This window comes from Melozone crissalis, unplaced genomic scaffold, assembly GCF_028551555.1.
Source record: "Melozone crissalis strain CALT ecotype California unplaced genomic scaffold, PUWL_Pcris_2 ptg000029l_1, whole genome shotgun sequence".
NCBI lineage: Eukaryota > Metazoa > Chordata > Aves > Passeriformes > Passerellidae > Melozone > Melozone crissalis.
Genome location: NW_026535807.1, coordinates 501653 through 521207, shown reverse-complemented (window position 1 = coordinate 521207; position 19555 = coordinate 501653). Strand labels below are relative to the sequence as shown.

Genomic DNA, 19555 nt, shown 5'->3' with positions numbered 1-19555 from the left:
TTCTTTTTCTGGTTCGTGTCCAGATTTTCCAATATCTAGTTAATTTTTCTCAAATTTTAGTGTTTGCATTTGTATGAGAAAGTTAATGCAGTGTTTGTGAATCTACAGCTGAAGGATAAAGGAATTTTTTGGCACCCTGAGATCGGGAGAGGAAGAAACTGGCAGCTTAACTGTTACTGGCTGAGGAAGAATTGGTGTGTGGCAGCCTGGTGAGCCCAGTGCCTTAGTCACGAGAGCTGTGAGCTGAGGCTGCTGGGCGATAAGACATGAGGAGACCTCGCGGCTCTCGGTGACCACTCGCGTTCCCAGCGCCCGTTGCTGTTTTCCGTCCGGTTGTTAAAATGAGGGGGCTTGAAAGCCCCGCCCCTCGCACCGGCCCCGCCCCTCAGCGAGCCTCGCAGCGCATGCGCGAGGGGCGGTGCCTGTCGGGGGCGGAGCCTCCCCTCGGTGCCGCCCCCTGGCGCCTGCGTGCGGCGGGCCGGGGCCGCGATGTCGCCGCCAGGCTCGGGGCGCCCGGGCGGGGCTGGGCCCGAGGCCGGGGCCGGGTCCGGGTCCGTGCTGCGCTCGGCCAACACGCGGGAGCTCTCCGAGGTCGTGTTCAACAACCACAGCCCCCGCTGCGTGCTGCCCGTCTGGCTGGACTTCGAGGGCCGGCCGCGCTGCTACCCGGTGCTGCAGCCGCGCAGCGGGCGCGTCATGCACAGCTACCGGGGTGGGTACGGCGGACGGGATGGGCTTGGGCCCCGCGGGGCCCGGGTGGGTGAGCTGATGGCGGTGGAATGTACCCTTTTGCCGTCCCACCACCCCCTTTTTCCTTTCTCTTCCCTTTTTCCTTCTTCCACTCTTACCTTTCCCTTCTTTTCCCTTTTTCTCTCTCCATTTCCTTTGCTCTTCTTCTTTCTTTTCCTTTTTCTTTTTCCTTGCCTTTCTTCCTCTCCTCTTCCCCTTTTCCCTTTCCCCTCCCCATTCATTCCAGTGACTGGGGCCGTGGTAGTGCCCTGTGCGCACAGGGCTCAGCCGGAGAGCTTGGTCCCTTGCGAGTAGATGCCCCTCAGCGGCGCTCATTAAAAAGTTCTGTAATTGGTGCATTCCCACCTTGTTCCCTGCCAGGGCACCTCTGGCTGTTCCGGGATGCAGGGACCTACGACGGGCTGCTCGTCAACCAGCAGGAGCTGTTTGTGGCAGCCCCCAATGTGACCAAAGCTGACATCACACTGCCAGGTAAGGGACAGGACCACACATGCTCTAGGGAGCTCTGAACCTGGTCTCTCTGGACCTGTTAGGATTAGTGAGAAATCAGATCCTCATGAAATGAAACCTGCTCACACACTGGAAGAGGCGGTGAGGGGTTGTAGGTAGAGCTGTTGTATTGCATGGAGCTGGTGGCAGAGCTCCTTTCAGGGGGTCTCTGAGGGGTTTCTGCAGGTGCCTCATGGCAGAGCCACATCAGTCTCGTGTCAGGAGAGCCCAGCCTGTGGTGGGTCGCTGCTGCGGGCTGTGCTCTGCGCTCGCAGGCTCAGAGCAGCACTGTTGGCACTGGAGCAGCAGCTGTGGGCCCTCGTGACGAGGCTGTGTTGTGCTTGTGTCTGACTGCAGTGTTCACCCTGAAGGAGAGGTGTCTGCAGGTTGTGCGCAGCCTGGTCAGCCCCATGGACTACAGGAAACTGGACATTGTTCAGTCGCTCTACGAAGAGCTGGAGGATCATCCTGACATTTGGAAGGATCTTCGGCGGCTCTCTCTGGAGAGGAGTGAAGCACTGAGGAACTAAATTGTGGGATAACAGGATTATTCACTTCAGACTCCTCATTACAAACCACTCAGTGAGCAGTGAGAGTCGCCAGGACACACACCAGCTGATGCCTCCATTTAACGTTTTGAAACATAATAACTTTGGTGACAGTTAAATCCCAAAGACTGAACAGCACTGGGAGGCATGCTGGGTTCTGATGGTTCAGTTAATTTCTTCATTGCAGGTATTGCAAACTGTAGGGTAAGATCAGGGCAGCTAAATGGAAAATATTCATACAAAGTAATTTTCATTGTATTAGAAAGCAAATTACACCAAGGATTAATTTAGCCCAGACTAATGGTTGTAAGAGTCATGAGTTTTGTTTGAGTAATTTGTTTTGATGGAATTTCCCTTTCACATGGTGCCTCAATGTGCCTGTGGGTCACAGAGCATGAGGGGTTTGTACATGAGGTTTGTTTTCTAGCAGTGCCTGAGGGTCTGACAAACGTTACACTGGTGGAAAGATGATGTGTAAATGCTTGCAGGTTATTCTGCCTCTTACCTTTCCATGTACAAAACCATGTCCTATCAGCTCTAGGTCTGACATGTTTTTACTGTCATCATACCTCAAATGCCTTATTTGCCTTTGTCATAGGATTCTTGCCTGGCTGATCTCAGCCCCACAGACCAGACCCTCGTTTTGGAACCCTCTTGTCCCCCACAGCTGCTTCCCCAGCAGCCTGTGCAGGGTTCGCAGGAGGTGGAGGCTTTAAGTTCTGTCTTTTCCCCTGGCAGTGCTGTAATCCAGGTTGTAGTAGGAGGCCTTTTCAGGGAGCGCGGCCTCTTGAGCTGCCTGTGTCTTCTCAGGACCTGTGGGAGCTGTACTGGCTCACACAGCCAGCTCACAAACAGGGCCATGCTTGCAGCAGGCTGGAGAAGGAGAGATGATATTTCTTTGCCTGTATTCTGTATTCCCCACATCTCAGTGGAATGCACTCTGGTGTGAACACAGAGAGTTCAAAGCAGCGTAGTTTAGTGTTACATGAATTGTCCATCAAGCAAGATGTGGTGCAGCTCAGATTAGAAGCAGATTGGTTAGATTAATTAAAGCAGGTTATTTCTCTGAATATGTTTCTCTCCAGTTGTACATTTTGAGAATAGCTGTGAAACTGAGAATCTCAATGTATTTTGTAAGTATGCAACGTCTCCCTATTTGTAAACTTGTTTGTGTTATATATTTGAAGAAATTGATCTTTGACATAAAAATGGAAATGCCTGCTAGCTTTCTGACTGTAATTCTGTCAGGTAAGTCCCCAGTGTATTCTGTTCATACAGATACTGATGATAGTCTGACAGTCGCTGTGGTTGGGCAGTAAACAGACACTTTGGACTGAGCAGCCTGCCCAGCCCATTGCTGCAGGGCTGTGCTGTGGCTCTCATGAACTCTGAGCACAGCTTCAGCAGCGTCTGGGCAGGAACGGGGCTGCTGTCCAGGTCTGCTCTTAGCACCTCTCACATTTCTCTGAGGGGAAAGTGAGCCCATGCAGGGCTCGAGCAGACTGGGGTCAGTGCCCCGGCGAGCCTGGGGGTCAGAGTGCTGTTCCCTGCTGCTGGCCATTGCTGAGGGGAGGTTCCCCCTGCTGTCTGTGGGGCTGTGCACTGCAGTGAGCATGGCAGCATCGCTGGCCTGCTTGCCTGCAGCTTTTCCTGTAACGTAGCTGGTGTTAGGTGTTGGGTTTAACAGTCTGTACATGGCACACACCTTCTGGGTATTTCTGAGTTGGGCAGGGTCTGTGATTTCTTGTGTTTCTTATTAGAGTCCATTTTTCTGTTCTGGAGTGCTCCTTTGGATCAGAATAAAAGATTGGAGAAACCCCAGCCGGCTTTAACCCGTGAACATTGGGAAATGCAGTGTCGTAGCAGTTACTCAGATGGGTCAGTAACGAGTGAAAGCCCTCATTTCCTTGCGGCAGCTGCCTTGGCCCTGGGTGGTTTCAGTCGGTCCAGCACGGCCTCGTTGGGCACCGCGGGAGCCAGCAGAGAGCCGGCGGGGCAGCCCGGGGAGCGGAACCCCGGGGAATAAATAAATGCTGCTGACACTGCAGCCTCCGGGGCTCGGGAGAGCTCACAGCACTCGGAAAGGGCAGGCTCGGAGCAGGGACATGCAGCATTGTTCCAGCCTCTATTCAGTCGATTTCAGTTCCCCAGGAAGACCCTGCGTTACTTGTGACATTCAGGGCAGGACTGAAGTCATACAAGTGGTTGGATGTGGTCTTTCCCCTTGTTTCCAGCCGAGGTAAATAGGTCAAATGGTTTCACAAGTTTTTCCAGTACCTAAAGGGAAGAAGTATTTTCTTCCTACTTTTATGCAGTTCTTTGCAACACAATTTCAGTCTCATCTTACATCACTTTCAGAACACTTAGGTGTGTGTCAGAGGGACAGTAAGCAGGGGAAAGGGAGGGGAAAACCCCATAAATGCAACTATTATATCCCAAGGCAGTCTTTGAGTTGTCATATTTTAAATATCATTTTGGTAGTTTTGTTTATTTTTCCCATTCTTTGTTCTTATAGCTACAACAATATTGCATTTTTCAGTTTTTCATTGTCACAGCAGAGCTAAGAAGTTAATGATTTCTGAGGCCAGGAGTGTAGAAAACTGCAAAAGTTTGAAAGTTTGAAAACAAGAGTAAGCTATACTGTAACATCTATGCAGAGTACAAAGAAATGCTGAATTAAAAGCTGTCAAAACTTAGAGCACTTCTTTCAATTCATACAAATTTGGACCTAGGGCTAAGTATGAACAACAGGACCAGAAGACTGATAGTTACACTGACGTATCTGCTGGCAGTCTCTAGCAGCAGTAGTATGGCAGGAAGGCTCTCCTTTTTGCCAGAAGTATTGGTAATATTTACACTGGCAAATTAATTAATTATACGTTTTTATCAAAATCAGGTTAAGCAAAAAAAAATCAGAAAAAATTGTTGACTTTAAGAACGTATTTTAAACCTGACCCTTGACAAGCAAGACCTAGCGCTGTGAGCAGTTCCGATGTTCTTTAGCTCTCACTCCCTGCCTATCGCACCGTACCGCCGACTGTAACGGGTGATCCCCGGTGCGCGGCCGTGAGGGCGAGCCCGGCCGGAGGGTCCGTGCGCGGCCCCGCCCGGCGGCCGTGCGGCTTCCCTGGCGGTGCCCGATCCTCTGCAGGCACTGCGGGACGGCCCCAGTGTGTTCGCAGCCGCTCTCCAGGGCCAGCCAGGCTCCCCGAGGAGCGGCGGGCACGGCGCCCGGGATCGCGGCCCTGCCGGCCATCCCGCTGGGCCGCACCGCCGGCTCTGCGCAACGCCCGGGACAGCGCCTCTCGCTTCCGGCACTCGTAATGGGGCACCCGGGCTGGAGCAATGACCGCTCCTGGAAAGGAAAATCTGATTTGCATGTGGGGCTGGGCCTGACGTCAGCCGGAGCAGGAAGCAGCCTCGGAGCCCGCCGGGGATCGGCGGCAGTGCCGCGGGTTTTCTCCCCGGCAGCGAGCGCGCCGGCCGGGCTGGGACAGGCTGTGAGGGCAGCCCCGGAGAAGAGCAGGCTCGGGGGAACGGAGGAGAGGCCGGAGAGCTGCCCGTGTCCCGGCGCGCAGCATGCGCTGCTGATGGCCGCGGCGGGGACCAGGGGCTGTCCGGACCGGGAGCGGGACCGCGCGGGCATGGCCCTGCAGCAGCCAGCCCTCGCCCCCAGGGCCGGCCCGGCCCCGGCGCTCTACATCCACAGCATGCCCGCCTGGGTGCTGGAGGACTTCTGCCAGAAGATGGACTGCCTGAGCGACTACGACTGGATGCGATTCGGTGAGGGGCACGGCGCGGCCGGGCGGCGCAGGGACGGCAGCGTCTTTGGGACGCGCTGGGAGGCGCGGGCTTCCCGGCGCTCGGCAGGGCACATCCTGTCAACAGGGAATTCCCGGGCACCGCTCTGCGTTTGCTTCTCAAACACAGCTGGAATGTCAGACTTCTGGGGCTCCTTGGCTTTTCCTGGGCAGCCAGGCTCCTTCCCCTCACTCTCCGCAACCTTTCGCACTTCCCTCTCCAGTGACACTGCGTCTCCTGCCACTTCTCACTGCCTGTTTCCACAACGTCCCTCACATCTGCTCAGATGTTCTGTTTTTTAATTTCCTCCTTCTCTTCATGTATATTCCCTCATACTTTGTGCCCCCGTTATTTTCGGTCCTGGCTAGGTACAGTCAGTAAGTACAGAAAATATAGTCCCTGAGTTATTTACTCTTTTTTCTGTATCCCTGCGCAAACAATTCTACGCTGAATCTTTTCTTAGTACCTGCTTTCCTTTATTTGACGTGACATCCCTAACTGTGCTGAATAAGCTCTTACCGCAGTTAAACTTCCTGATGTAGGGTGGGATTCATCTCCACCACCTTCAGATGCACAAAGCTGTATTTCTGATGCCCTTCCCAAGCCAGCCGTGGTGAGCTCGGGGATCTTTGTCTCCACACGAGCAGCCCAGCCCTGGCCTTTTCCCGTCAGGCACAGCCCCGGGCTGGGCTGTGTCTGGGGGTGTGGGCTGGAGCTGGGCACTCACCTGGGGAGCGGGGTTTGTACGGGTAAGTGAGCTGGGGAGAATAGAGTGAGGTGACGGGCATGGTCAGGAATTGGGACACATTGTGTAGGGTCAGCTTTGGCACAGGATCCAAAAACAGCTGCGTTTCCCTGATAGCTTTATCAGAGCGTAGCTAACACCCAGGTGATTCAGCTATTGCTTGGCTCACCATAGGACAGGGATTTAGGAATGCAAGTGGCAGTGCAGCCGCTCCACTCCACTGATTCTCCTATTTTGGCAGAATCACCCCAGGAAATTAATCTAACCTTACTTTGGTACAAAATATTAAGGAGAAAGATTACAGGGAAAATACGCTGACAAGTATGAGTGAGTCTTCAAGTGTCTCTGATAGAACAAAATTTTTTCCAGAATAGTTGAAGGAAGAAAAGGGATATCTTACTTTAGGAACAGAAATTTCTTCATGTCCACATAGGTAATTTATTGTGATCCTTTCTTTTAAAGATATACAAATGCAAAAGCAAACTGCATCTCACACTTTAGCCTACCCTGCTTGCCTTTGCCTGTTTTTTCTAATATTTAAACAGAAATATCCATTCTCTCCCACCAGCCTCCTATGTGATCACTGATCAAACAGAGCTACGGAAAATCAAGTGCATGGAGAAGACAGGGATCAGCATCACAAGGGAGCTCATGTGGTGGTGGGGAGTGAGGCTGGCGACAGTGCAGCAGCTCCTGGACCTGCTGCAAGGGCTGCAGCTTTACCGAGCAGCTCAGGTCATCCTGGACTGTGAGTAGCTGCCCCTTCCTCCCACGGCTCTGTGCTGCTCCCCACAGCCCCCTGGCCCCTCCTAGGATGTCCTCCTCGCTAGCTGAAGAGGCTTCTTGTTAGAAGTCGCATCCTGTGTCAAATTCTACAATGCCTCCACTGATTGTGATTCCCTGCTCACTCGAGTAGGAGTGGTGGCGTGAGGGAAGAGGTGACACGGGTGGACTGCCGGGTCCCTGCAGCTCATCACCCCATCTTTGTGGTGCCTATCCTGGACCCTTCCAGAAGGGCCAGGAGGATGGGCTGTGGCCAAACCAAGGCTGGTGCTTTTATACACCAGACAGCATTTCAGAACACAGAGGCTGCACAAGGGGTCCCTGCCCTTCAGGCCTGGTCCTGTGGCACTAAGCGGTCCTTACACGACTATAGTTCAATTCATTCCTACTTAAAGGAATCAGACACAGCACAAAGGGAGATCTTTTGCTGGCAGATTACTTCCCAAAGAGTTCTACATCAATTCCACGGTTTTTTGCACTCTCTAGTCCCACTTCGGAATGCCTATAATGATGTTTTCTATGTCAGTTCCTTAGCTGCAGTGCTGCCCTGTTTGTCTGACATGCAGGAAGTTGCAAAAGTCATAAAAAACCCTGAAAAGTAGGTTGAATAAGGGAAGTGATGCTAAGTTCTGAGACTTCTAGGTTAAACCATGTGAGGGAAAAAACAGAATACAGGTACTTGCCTGCAGAATGAAGGGACTGTCAGGTTTGGCTAAGGGCCTGCAGACTGTTTGACAGCTAATCCTAAAACCCTGTAAAATTTGGGATTTCATAGCATTCTAACACAGTAGCAAAAATACCTGAGTGTTTAGAGTTTTAGTTTTCAGACCTGGTTTCATTCAGAGCGGGGTTCATAGGTGGCATTGAAGAGAACAGATGGAAACCTCAAAGAGAGAGTGCCCATTTCTGCCATTGTGGCTCCTCATGCCCTGCTGTTCTTCAGCCTCAGCATGAACATGCTTGGCTTCTCTCCCACAGTTCATACCAGTAGCCCAGATTACACAGCAAACACTGGGCTTCCTGCTTGATCCAGGTACTCCTGGCCTTTGTTTGTACAAGTAAAATAGCACAAAGCTGTTGTCTGTTTTCAGATGCAAACAGAGGCCTGGCACATTTGATTCTGAGATCACCAAAGCTCTTAGAACAGCAGGATAAGAACCACCATGTAATAATATTTGGGCTTATGTTTTTTCTGTATAATGTATAAAACATTAATTTGGATTTTTTAAGAGAATGCTAAATGTATTGCTGATAAAAGGTGCCATATAAAAGTTTAAAACTACAACCAGGAGAAAGCCCTTATATCACCCCTAGTGCACACTGGGCCTTTTCAGGCTCCTTTTCAACCTCAGTTTTAAGAGCATTTTAAGAGATAAGAATTCACCTGCTTTGGAGATTTTGACAACCTCATATATCACAGCATCCTAAACTTTTGTACTGTATTTCTTCCCATCCTAACTGTAGCCTAATCTCATCTGAATAATCCCCCCTCAGGTGTACATAGTTTTAAGTTCCTGTACACTGTATCTTTGCACTTTAGTCAGACTTCAAGTTGCTTTTTCAGGCCTGACTCTGAGGTTTTGCCAAACTGTGTACAGCACAGGATCTGTTAGAGCTGTAGTGAATCAATAATTCATCCTTTAAACTTTCCTTATATATCAATAAGTTTTGAGCTTTGACCATTTTTTGTTTTCCCTAGATTGTCTTTGGTTTGTTTTTTTTCTGTTGCTAAGTAAAAGTATGAGTCTTTCTTGCAAATAGTCCTGCAGAGGAAAGTTTTTACTGGGAATGAACCTAGGATGGCACTAAAATCACACAATTGAAAACAGTCCTAAAATATTTAACTGGCTAAACCCAAGACAATTCTGTCCATCTTCCCCTCAGTCCTATGACAACTGCAGAGAACTCAATGCCTCTTAGGCAGGGAGATATTTGTGACTTGAGATCATTACCTGAAGGATGTTATATAGAAAATGATAAACATATCATTATTGCTAATTTCTTCTTGTGAGAGTCTCTGCATCTCTGGAATAGTCATTGCTGGTATTTATTTGAAGCAATTAGTTCCTGTTAATTTTAAGTAAAAGTTAATGTCATGGGTATAGTCTCAATGTTAATTTGAAGTCTGATGTCCTGATTAGGATTATTTTGTGGTCTCTGATTAGAGTCAGACTCTCTTTTCTCTGGTTATGTTTATCTTCCCTTTGCTCTGTTTTGAAGGGACGTCAGCCTCTAGCATCACCAGCCCTGAGAAAGAAGAGCCAGAGCCACCCAAACAGATCATATCTGTCCCTCCCACAGAAGGCAAAAGCAGAGGCAAAGAAAATGCCCTAAGTTTGTTGCCATGCCCAGACTCCTCACACCTGGGAGCAGTGCCATCAGGCAGTAAGTACAGTGCTGGACTCTGGATTTGCTCTGACATGAAATGACTGCATCGCCAAGGCTGCTGTGTGTCTGTGGTCAGGACAGCACAGCGAAGACCTTGTCTCCCAGATGGGCACAGCGGAGTGCTTGCTGTTGTCCCCGCACTGTTTATTCCTGACTGCAGCACACAGCTCCCTGCTCATCCTTCCTTTGGCCCCCTTGGCCTGACAGATGCTGGCTGTCTCTGTGCTCTGGGATGTCAGGATGATTCCCAGGTCTCTGAATGCCTTGATCCCATCCTGGCTCCACACAAAGACTACACCGGGCGTGCATGTCCTGCCCCGTGTCCCTCTCTCCATGCACAGTAACCCTAGGCCAGCAGAGGGCCGGGCAGGGCTCAGCAGCCCCTCTGCTGGGAGAGGGAAGGGAGAAGCCCAGCCCGTGGTGGGGCGGGCATCTGCAGCAGCACAGCACAGGAGCTCCATGTCCCCAGCAGGGCTGGAGAGGGCTGCACAGCCATCCTGCAAACAAGGACCAGGAAGAGAGCTCCCTGTCTCCACACAGAATTTCACAGTTTGTCACAGATTATCTTTGGTCAGAAGGTTGAAAAAAAAATACCCCAGATCTTCATAGTTCTTAGACCTTTGTCCTTAGTCACAGGTGGTGTTATCACAAAACTAAGGTGTGTTTTCAATGCTGTTATCTCAGTTTCAGGTGCTGCTTCTGCAGGAGCCTTGTATTCCCTCCCTGCTCCACCACCTCCCCCGAGAGAGCTTTTGAATTCCCTACAGTCCAATCCTCCTGTTTTATCGAGTGTGAAGGTAAATCCCCTTAGTGCTCTCTGATTATACAAGGAAAATTGCCTTTATGACATTCTGTCTTTTTTCAGTTAAAGTTTATCCCTCTACTTGTACAAAAATGTTGCTGTAGTGGAAACGTTGAGCTCAGTACCAAGGGTTTGGACTGAATACAGTACTAATGCTTCAGTTATACTGCTTGTGGTTACATCACTTTTTTTGCCAGTGAAGGACCAGTGAGGGAAAAATTTACAGCATTATTTCCTGCATTGCTCAGAAGGGATAGCATACCCACAAATAGCAACTGAGTTTGAAGGACTCTCACGTGTAGATTTTACAGAGGACTTACATTTCTGGTGCAATAGCCAGACAGGACAGTATATACCACTGATTAGTCAGAACCACATACCTTGTTTAGTTTCATTGTAGACTTAAAATGTGGTTTCTGCTCAAAACTGGGCTAGTATTGAATTTAGTCATGTTGTTCAAAGCCTTGTGTAGCTGACAACTGAAAATCTCCCAAGATAAAGGTTCCATCACCTCTCTGAGCCCCTGTTCAGCTGCTTAACCGTCACAGTGGGAAAAATTCTCCTCATGTTCCAGATGATTTCAGCGTGAAGTGTCCTGTTCCTTCCTCCCCACAGTTCTCTCGTCTTTCATAGAGTCTAACTACATCTGTCCTGTCCCCAAAGTGTTTCCCAGATCTGTGGGCACACCTTAGTCCCATCATGGTTGTTCTTGGCCTGTTTTCTTTGGTTTATTTTGTCTGAGGCTTTAAACTCTTCCACAGTAACATGGTCCAGGACTACCAGCCAGAAGGGAAGACTGACTCAGAGTGCAAGTAGTTTCAGAGTTTCTTGACAAGTTGTTAGTGCTTTATTTCCTCAAGATGGGTGCACATTAAGGTTGTGAAAGCTGCATGATTAGGCTCCAGCAGGACTGTAATTATACTTGGTATTAGGACTTGCCACAGTGGATGCAACGAATTATTGTGCAACTGACATCAGATGCTTCAAAAGTAGATATGAAGTTTACCAGAGCATAATTACATTATGAGGGACCCCACTTTCTCATCCAGCTGTTTCTTAATATGTAACTCAGCTATAAAGATTAAGATCTTTTGTAAATCAGACTAACATCACTTCACATAAATATACGGACTTTTAAAGAAAACTAAGTCTGTTTCCTGGGAAAGGTGGAAGTGCAGGATTGGTAACTGATTTCACTTCTACTGTGCAAAAGTTTTACTCATCCCAACACATGAATACAGGAGTTGCCTACACCCTAAGGAGTGATTGCATAGTGCCTTTCACAGTTTCATTCAGCAATCACAATGATTGCTTAAAACATGGGAAGGAAAATATGACCCTGAAAGAGGGAAAAAGCATATGAATTATCATGAGATAAACTTGTTTCTCCTGCACATGTGCAGCCCTGCAGCTCTCCTGCCCCTCAGCAGGAGACGATGGCTGACCTCCCTAGCGGGAGTCTCCTGTGGACCCAGAGGGAAATTGCTAATGCCACCAACAGCTTCAGTGACAAGAACAGGATCTGTGAAGGGACTTTCGCAGATGTCTACAAAGGGCAGAGGAACAACATGGTGTTTGTCATCAAAAGACTCAAAGAGGCAAGTACTGCACCTTTTTGTAGAAGAGGGTGTGTTATTAGCATGACTTGCCCATTAGCAGGTGTTGTCTAATGTTGTGTGGGAAGGAACCAGAATAACTACACAAGAGGGGAGGCAGAAATGAAATTATGTAAATAATTGAACCTAAATTCAGAAAACACACTTTGATGAATACTTTATTCATGTGAGTAGTTCCATTAACTCTATAGATAAGAGTAGCCTGCAGTATAGCTGCCTGCATTGATGATTGGATTGGGAGTGTCTTTACACAAGTTTTTGTTCTAATTGCCAATTAATTGTTGCCTTTGACTCAATGTTGCCATGGGTGGTACTTGCCTGTTTCCTGCACTAGCTTGTCATCTAGAGACTACCAGATCTGTATAAATGCAAAGTCCTAGTAATTTCCAATAACATTCTCTTGCATGTTTTCATTTTTCAGCTGGAATGCACGAGCCCAGATTCCACCCAGAGGTTCTTTCATACAGAGGTGCAGATTTGCTTTCGGTGAGCGGTTGGCTGTCAGAGGCAGTGGTGCCTGTCCTGCTCGTGGTCTGGTGCTGGATGTTAAACACGGGGGCATCTGCTCCAGGCACTGTTCTGGGCTGGGACGAGCGGGCTTGTGCTGCCTGTGTGGGAGCCCTGGGCAAGCAGCACAGTGCCCGGGGGTACTGCTGGTCCTGGCTGGGCTGGCACAGCCTTGGGCTGGGGAGGACACAGTGCCCACCCTGTACCCCTGCTGCAATGGGATGGGCTCCTGCTCAGTCAGCCTCCTGCTGTCTGCTGCCCAGACCATGCCGTGCCCCCAGCCGTGCCCCCAGCTGTGCCCCCAGCCGTGCCTCCAGCCGTGCCCCCAGCCGTGCCCCCAGCTGTGCCCCCAGCTGTGCCCCCAGCTGTGCCCCCAGCCATGCCCCCAGCCGTGTGTCCAGCTGTGCCCCCAGCTGTGCCTCCAGCTGTGCCTCCAGCTGTGCCTCCAGCTGTGCCTCCAGCCGTGCCCCCAGCCGTGCCCCCAGCTGTGCCCCCAGCTGCAGCACACCCTTCCAGTTGCCTTGAATTTAGGACCTTACTCCAGCTCGGGAATGTATTTTTCTGCGTTGCTCTTACATCATTTGCAAGTCACTGCTGCTCTGTGCCTGCAGGTGCTGTCACATAAACATCCTGCAGCTGCTGGGCTTCTCGGTGGAAACTGGATCCCACTGTCTGATATATCCCTACTTGCCCAATGGCTCCCTGCAAAACAAGCTGCAGTGCCACGTGAGTAATAATCTGGGGCTGACACCTACTTGTGATTGCAAGTCCTCTCCTGCAATTCCAGGAAAAGCAATTGCATCCCTTTGATTTCTGAGAAACAGACAGAAAAAAAAGGTGCCCAGTGCCCTGGCTGCAGGCACCAGAAAGGCAGCAGCTCTTCCCCTGGAGTTTGACTGGGACTCGGCTGAGCCTTTGGTTTTCTAAACTATTGATGTCTTACAGTGTTTTATTCCATCAATTACCAATTTTTTCCTCCTTTCCTTGCAGGATGATTCTGCTCCGCTGACCTGGGAGATGCGAATTAGCATTTCTTTAGGAGTTGTCAGAGCAGTGGAGTATTTGCATAATTTTGGAATTCTTCATGGGAATATCAAGAGGTGAGTGCTTTGGCATATCAGCACTTCCTTGGTTACCTGGTAATTAGTCACGGCTAAAGTTTATACAATTTGGAAATCCATTTGCAGTATTTTCTGCTGTCCCTTGTTCTGTAGGACCTTTGCCATTTTTTGTTTAACCTGTCTCTCTTTCCTAAATGATGGCATTAAATTATTTTGAATTTTTGGTTGCTTGTTTTTTCCCCTTCTTGCTTTCTAACATTCTTAATCCTTTCAGTGCAATGCAGGAGGCCAAATGCTTGACACTCTCAGTGCTTAAGTTTAAAAGTATAAAACTAACTCTTTGCCACGAGATAAAATAATTATTCGACCAATATTGTTATTTGTCTGTCATTACCGCAGCTCAAATGTCCTGTTGGATGAAAACTTTACACCAAAGCTTGGGCATTCTGGACTGCGGCTGCATTCTTCTGATAAAAAATCAGAATATGCCGTGATGAAAACCAAAGTCCTGCAAGCTTCTCTTACTTACCTGCCAGAAGATTTTGTCAGACATGGGCAGTTAACAGAAAAAGTGGATATATTCAGCTGTGGTGTGGTATGGTGCCTTTTTTCCATGCTCTGGTTTATTTTTTGATGTATCTAGACAAGAAATTGTATATGAGAGCAAGTACCTGATATGGTTGTTTTGCTGGCAATTTCATATTATAGTTGTGGGCTCTATAATGTGTTGAAATCCTGGTTTGAATTGTTCACACTCCAAATATATCTCAGTTTGTGGCATAATTAGGTGAATCTTTTGAATAAAAGAAACAAAGGTGTTTTTTATTGTAAATAAAGTACTACTGCTGATGGCTTAAAACAAACTAGATGCTCAAAATTCTGGCAGACTCACCACATGAACTTCTACAAACATTGCCTGTTCATTTATAGTTTCACCTAATTAATTGATAGTCTGTGATGTCACCCATCCCCAGGTGTTTCCATTTAAGTAGGAAGTTACTCTGTTCAGTATGATTTCTTATCTACATTTAGCTTTACTTTCTTCTTATTCTTTGTTTCAGCAATATCTATTGAACTATAAAATCTGGACTTGGCTCTTGAGGTAGATCTAAAGTCTCATAAATACCCTGAGCTGGCACTGTTAAGCCATCTGAAGTAAAAATATAATACCAGAATGCATTGAAAGTTCAATACTTCTTTAGTTAGAAACTTAATTTTAAAATTATAGTTTGTTCTGAACAAATAATTTTATCTTTCAAATATACTTTCTAGGTCTTAGCAGAGATACTGACTGGGATGAAGGCACTGGATGAAGACAGACACCTGATTTACCTGGTAAGAAAAAGCAGCAGTAATGAACACAAATAAAAATTAATGGGGTCGCTGTCATAAAAATAATTTTAATTTTATTTAAATACAATTTGATATTTGCTGTCTGCTGTACATGTCCTGCAGAAGGGAAGTTTAGGAGCCACATCCTGGTTCTATGAATGTCAGTAGCCTGCCTGCCATTAGAACAGAAGCACAGTAGATATTCCCATTTCACATACTCACTCATGGGTGCTGGCCTGAATTGCACTGGGAGAGACTGCAAAATAGATAAATATTTAGGAGACAAGGCTTTGTGCTGAAATGCTGCTGCATATTTTCTGTGTGCCAGGAGGAGGTGGTATAAGCCACAGTGAGTGGGGAAACCTGGGCAGGCAGGAGCTGCAGAAGCTCGTCATGATGTTCATCAGGCGTTTGTCTTGTGCTCATGCCTGGAACTGATATCCTCACCCGATTCCCAAGCTGAGGGTAGAGCTACATGAACCACTTTCACAAGCAATCAGAAGAGCCAAACTCACTGAATGCATTAACACCATCTGTAGAAAGCAGCCTTCACCTGCATTCCTTCTGTGGCACGTGCTCCTGATTTCTTGTCTGGCTGAAGCCTTGGAGGGGAGAACAGCAGTATTCCCACTATCTGCAAGCAATTCAGGAGTGTCCAGAGGGGTTCAGAAAATCAAAGACCCTGTGTTGCTGATTTCTTTAACATGTGTTATAAAGGCCTGCGTGAGAATGCTGCTCTACAGTGTTGGCTCTTTTGCATTCCTATATAATTGAGCACACGCCAGGAAGAGCTTGCCCTGCTTTAGGGAATTTGACATTGGACACAAGCAGAGAAAGCCACTGGCCTTTTTCTCTCCTGTGAGAACAAACATTTCAGTCAGTTGCATGAACAGACATCATTAAAGGTTTTCAGTCTGTAAACCAGGCATTGAGGAACCCCAATGACAAATACACAGCAATACTGATTCTCAGAGATTCAGACAAAAAGAAATGCTTGTGTTCGTTTTGCCTTCGCTAACGCATCTCCTTCCTTTGAACAGAAAGATATGATTGCCGATGAAATTCAAACAGCAAAAGAAAGCTCAGACTCCAAAGGAAAAAATTTGGAAAAACTGGCTGCCAAGGAAATCTGCTGCAAATATCTAGACAGAAAAGCAGGGCACTTGCTGGAAGAGGTGGCTGTTGATTTTGCATCAGCCAGCTGCCTTTGCCTGAGAAAGAAGAATTCAAACATAGCAGAGGTAATATTTTAAATACATGGCCAAGATTTAAGTCTCCTTGTCATCAGGGTGTAAAGCTACAACATTCATGTCGTGCTTATTTTGTGAGTGTTGACATAGGAGAATATGTGTAAGCAGGGGTACAACAATAATTACACTTTCACAGATTCGGTTGTTAAAAACAGGTACGTGAAATTATGGAAATGGCTGAAAACAAATTAAAGGAGCATTACATCTGTGGGAGCAGCACGTGTGGATTGTCCATGAACACTCCAGAGGAAACGGATGATGAGACAGCCATCAGCATGAGCGTGGATGTGCGCTCCGCAGCGGGCGGCGGGGAGCGGAGCGCGCGGGCAGCCGCGGGCAGCAGCGCCGGCCCCTGCGCGCCCGCGGTGCCCGACGCCCGCGGCATCTGCGCGTCACGGGTGCCCTGCGAGTCAGACGAGTCCAGCAGCTTCATGTGGAATCCTCCAGAAAAATCCTCCGAGGAGTTACCGAGCCACAAGCGCACCAGCCCAGAGGAAGGGTCGGGCTGCGGTGACAGGGCCAAGCAGGGGAAGCCTGCCCAGGGACTGCAGGAGAGAAGCCTGGCGTGCGCCAGAGGCGACGGCACCCCGGAGACAGCAGCTGCTGCACAGGGCCCCTGCGTGCAGGGAAACACAGACCCGGACTCCTCGTGTGCTCCACAAGGTAAAAGTGCCCTCCTCTGACAATATAGGGACAAATTACTCCTTCCTCCAGAACTGCTTAGGTTCCGCTTCCTACTTTTAAACACATATCAGTAAATCTTTTCTCCTTGGTTATGAATTTACTAATAAATCTACAAAACATTTAGCAGGTTTCTCTCAGATTTTTTCCTAAGCCAGTTTTGGCTGCTTGCTTGCTTGCTTTTTCTTAAATTTAAAATGATCATCTATTCCTTAGACAATATATGGATTTTCTCCCTCAGTATTTGGGCTTTTTTGTTTTTCAGCTTCAGCCAGAGAGACGTCTTGGAAAATACAGATAAATGATCAAAAAAAGAAGCTCATGGAAAATATTTTGCTGTATGAAGAGGACAAGTTAAACAGTTCTGAACTTTTTGAATCATAAATTGGATGGATTAATTAGCAGTGGCCAGCTCAGAAGAAGAAAGGAGGACCGTGTCCTCATTAGAAGGACGGTAAAAGTGCACCTTTCACGTAAGATTAGGTAGCAGGTTTCAGTCAGGAACACTAGCCCTGACTGAAGGAAACAAGAAGCACCACATAGAGAAGCACCAGCAAATAACTGTTCTATAGCAGATTAAAGCACAGTCCCACTTTTCATCTGCAATGTGTAAAGGAATGGCAAATGCAATGCCATAATAATTTGTGATTGATTGGCAGTGTGTTTCAGGAGGCGTCTGTTGGTGTCCTTAGGCCACAGTCCCAGGAGCTGCAGAGCAACGCTGAGCAGTGGCAGGCAGCAGTGCCCTGTGCTCTTTGCCAGACAAGAATCCCCAGAGCTGCTGGCAGGTTTGCCCGTGGCTCTCTCCTGTTCCGTACAATCTTAGTCCACACACCCAGAACCACTGCATTACCTGAGAGGGATTTTTGTGCAAGTTCTCAGAATGTTGTACAACTTCCCCTCGGTTTGAACTGCACTGACCACAGGTGTAGGTAATTAACTTCAGCCACTTTCCTTCACTCTCTGAGCTTCCCTCCACATACACGTGACGCCACTGAAGTCCAACCTTTCGGTTCACTGTTGGGAGCTCTGAGACCATGTTTAATACTTCATAGGAGTATTTTCGAGAATTATTTTTTTCTAAGTGTCCTATACATGGAAATGTTTCTCATTGTGTTTCACATGGTAACTGTTGTATATTTTGGATTAGGGAAGATTTTAATTTAAAATAGCTCTGATTTTTTTATAGGACACTTGAAACATAATTTGTTGTATTTATTTTGGCAATGGGTCAAATATAAGCTAATAAGAGGACTTGTTGATGGTTCCACACTCACCAGGCATTCTCAGAGGAATCCTTGTGGGTATCCCTTAGTTGTAGGAGCAGTAGGAGCCTCAGTCTCAGGCCCAGGGATCACATGCAAAAGAAAAAATAGAAACTTGTATGCTGGTGTATTTATGATCAAGTGAAAGCCCCCTCAAGAAAGTATCACTTTTGTTTTTATGATATTTATTATTTTTATTATTGCTAGCATATTCCACTTGTGTGCAGTCTAGGGAAAAACAGGTTTATGAGGGACCAAAAGAATTGTCAGAGTATGTAGCTCTGTTTACAGATAGGTGAGCTGCCTCCTGAGCATGGGGAACAGGGCCTGATGTGCAGAAAGGGCTGCAATTCACAGTGCAGTTTAGGGAACAAAAATAAAATTAATTATATGTAATTATTTTCAGTGGAATTGTGTACTAGTATATATTCCTAGCTTTATATAAAGGCTTCACCCCTTCTATTTTTGTACAGTACCTAGTTCATTGTATGTATTATTATGAGCAAGTAAAAGCATTTTAGCTAAAGACCCGAGAACTGGAGTTATCTACACATTTCTCAAGTTATACTCTACACTAAAAACTGGTAAAATTCCTTAATTATAAGTGCCTTGGATACTGTCTTTATATTTACATGTGTTTTTTTATTTTACCAGAATCAAACCAAGATAAGATTAGTACTGACATAAGAAACATTGTATACTCAGATTGGTCAATAACTACTTAATTCTACAGATTTATCAAGATACTTTATGGCACTGAAAATATAATATTCATTGTTTTTCACTGGTATATTCTGGGAGACCCGTGGTAAAATGCCTGTCTTCTCCAGAAAGGAATGCACATGGCTATGCTCCAGAGCTGAATGGCAAACCCGAGAGTTTAAACTGAGAAATGTAGTTTGTGCATAGTTCTGTTTCATGGAAGTGCTTTAGAGGTTTTGTTCTCCTGTAGTCACCAGATGGAATTGTTATTCTTTGTCTTGTACCCTGATAGTTTTAAAACATTCTGAGGTGATTTAGGTAGTCTTACAGATTACCTAAGTATTTAGTATGGCACATATAAGACACTGTGTGGTCTTACCTTAACACCTTATGTAACTTGGCAGTTCACAAGAGTTTATGCATTACCATTTACTAATAGCTTTTTGAATAAAAAACCTGAAAAATTCCTCTTTCTAGCCTGCTTTTTCATGATTTATGGCACAGAAAATATATCTCATTCCACCCTATTTGGGCAAAAGCAGCTCAAGGTCGCTTTGCTCTCTGTAGCAATTATTAGTACAAACATGTTTATTCAATCTTCATTCAGTGTCAAAAAGCTGATTTTTTTCCTTTCTGATGGCTCTAGAGAAGAATTTCACTGTAAAATTAATTACCAAGGTTCCTGCGGTGCGGGCGGGCCGGGCAGAACTGTCACAAACCCCGGGCTCCGCTTTTCCACCGGCTAACAGTGGTTTTAAAAATAACTTCAAAGTGTGCAGATAGGTTCATGTCCTTCTTTCTTCCCTCGCAATGAGTAAAGTTGTAAGAGCAGAAA

The 19555-nt window shown here is 47.1% G+C and overlaps 2 protein-coding genes across 2 annotated transcripts; both read left to right on the top strand.

Moving 5' to 3' along the window:
- Window positions 1–489: 489 nt before the first annotated feature.
- VHL (von Hippel-Lindau tumor suppressor) lies at window positions 490–3011 on the top strand. Its single transcript, XM_054280990.1, has 3 exons — window positions 490–712; window positions 1111–1221; window positions 1597–3011. Exons 1-3 carry the CDS (start codon window positions 490–492, stop codon window positions 1767–1769), a joined length of 507 nt encoding a protein of 168 aa, XP_054136965.1. The 3' UTR covers window positions 1770–3011.
- Window positions 3012–5377: 2366 nt separating this feature from the next.
- IRAK2 (interleukin 1 receptor associated kinase 2) lies at window positions 5378–18812 on the top strand. Its single transcript, XM_054281030.1, has 13 exons — window positions 5378–5570; window positions 6902–7081; window positions 9337–9501; window positions 10189–10301; window positions 11710–11904; window positions 12344–12408; window positions 13041–13155; window positions 13420–13529; window positions 13890–14085; window positions 14763–14825; window positions 15863–16063; window positions 16228–16735; window positions 17019–18812. Exons 1-13 carry the CDS (start codon window positions 5378–5380, stop codon window positions 17135–17137), a joined length of 2223 nt encoding a protein of 740 aa, XP_054137005.1. The 3' UTR covers window positions 17138–18812.
- The last annotated feature ends 743 nt before the right edge of the window (window positions 18813–19555 follow it).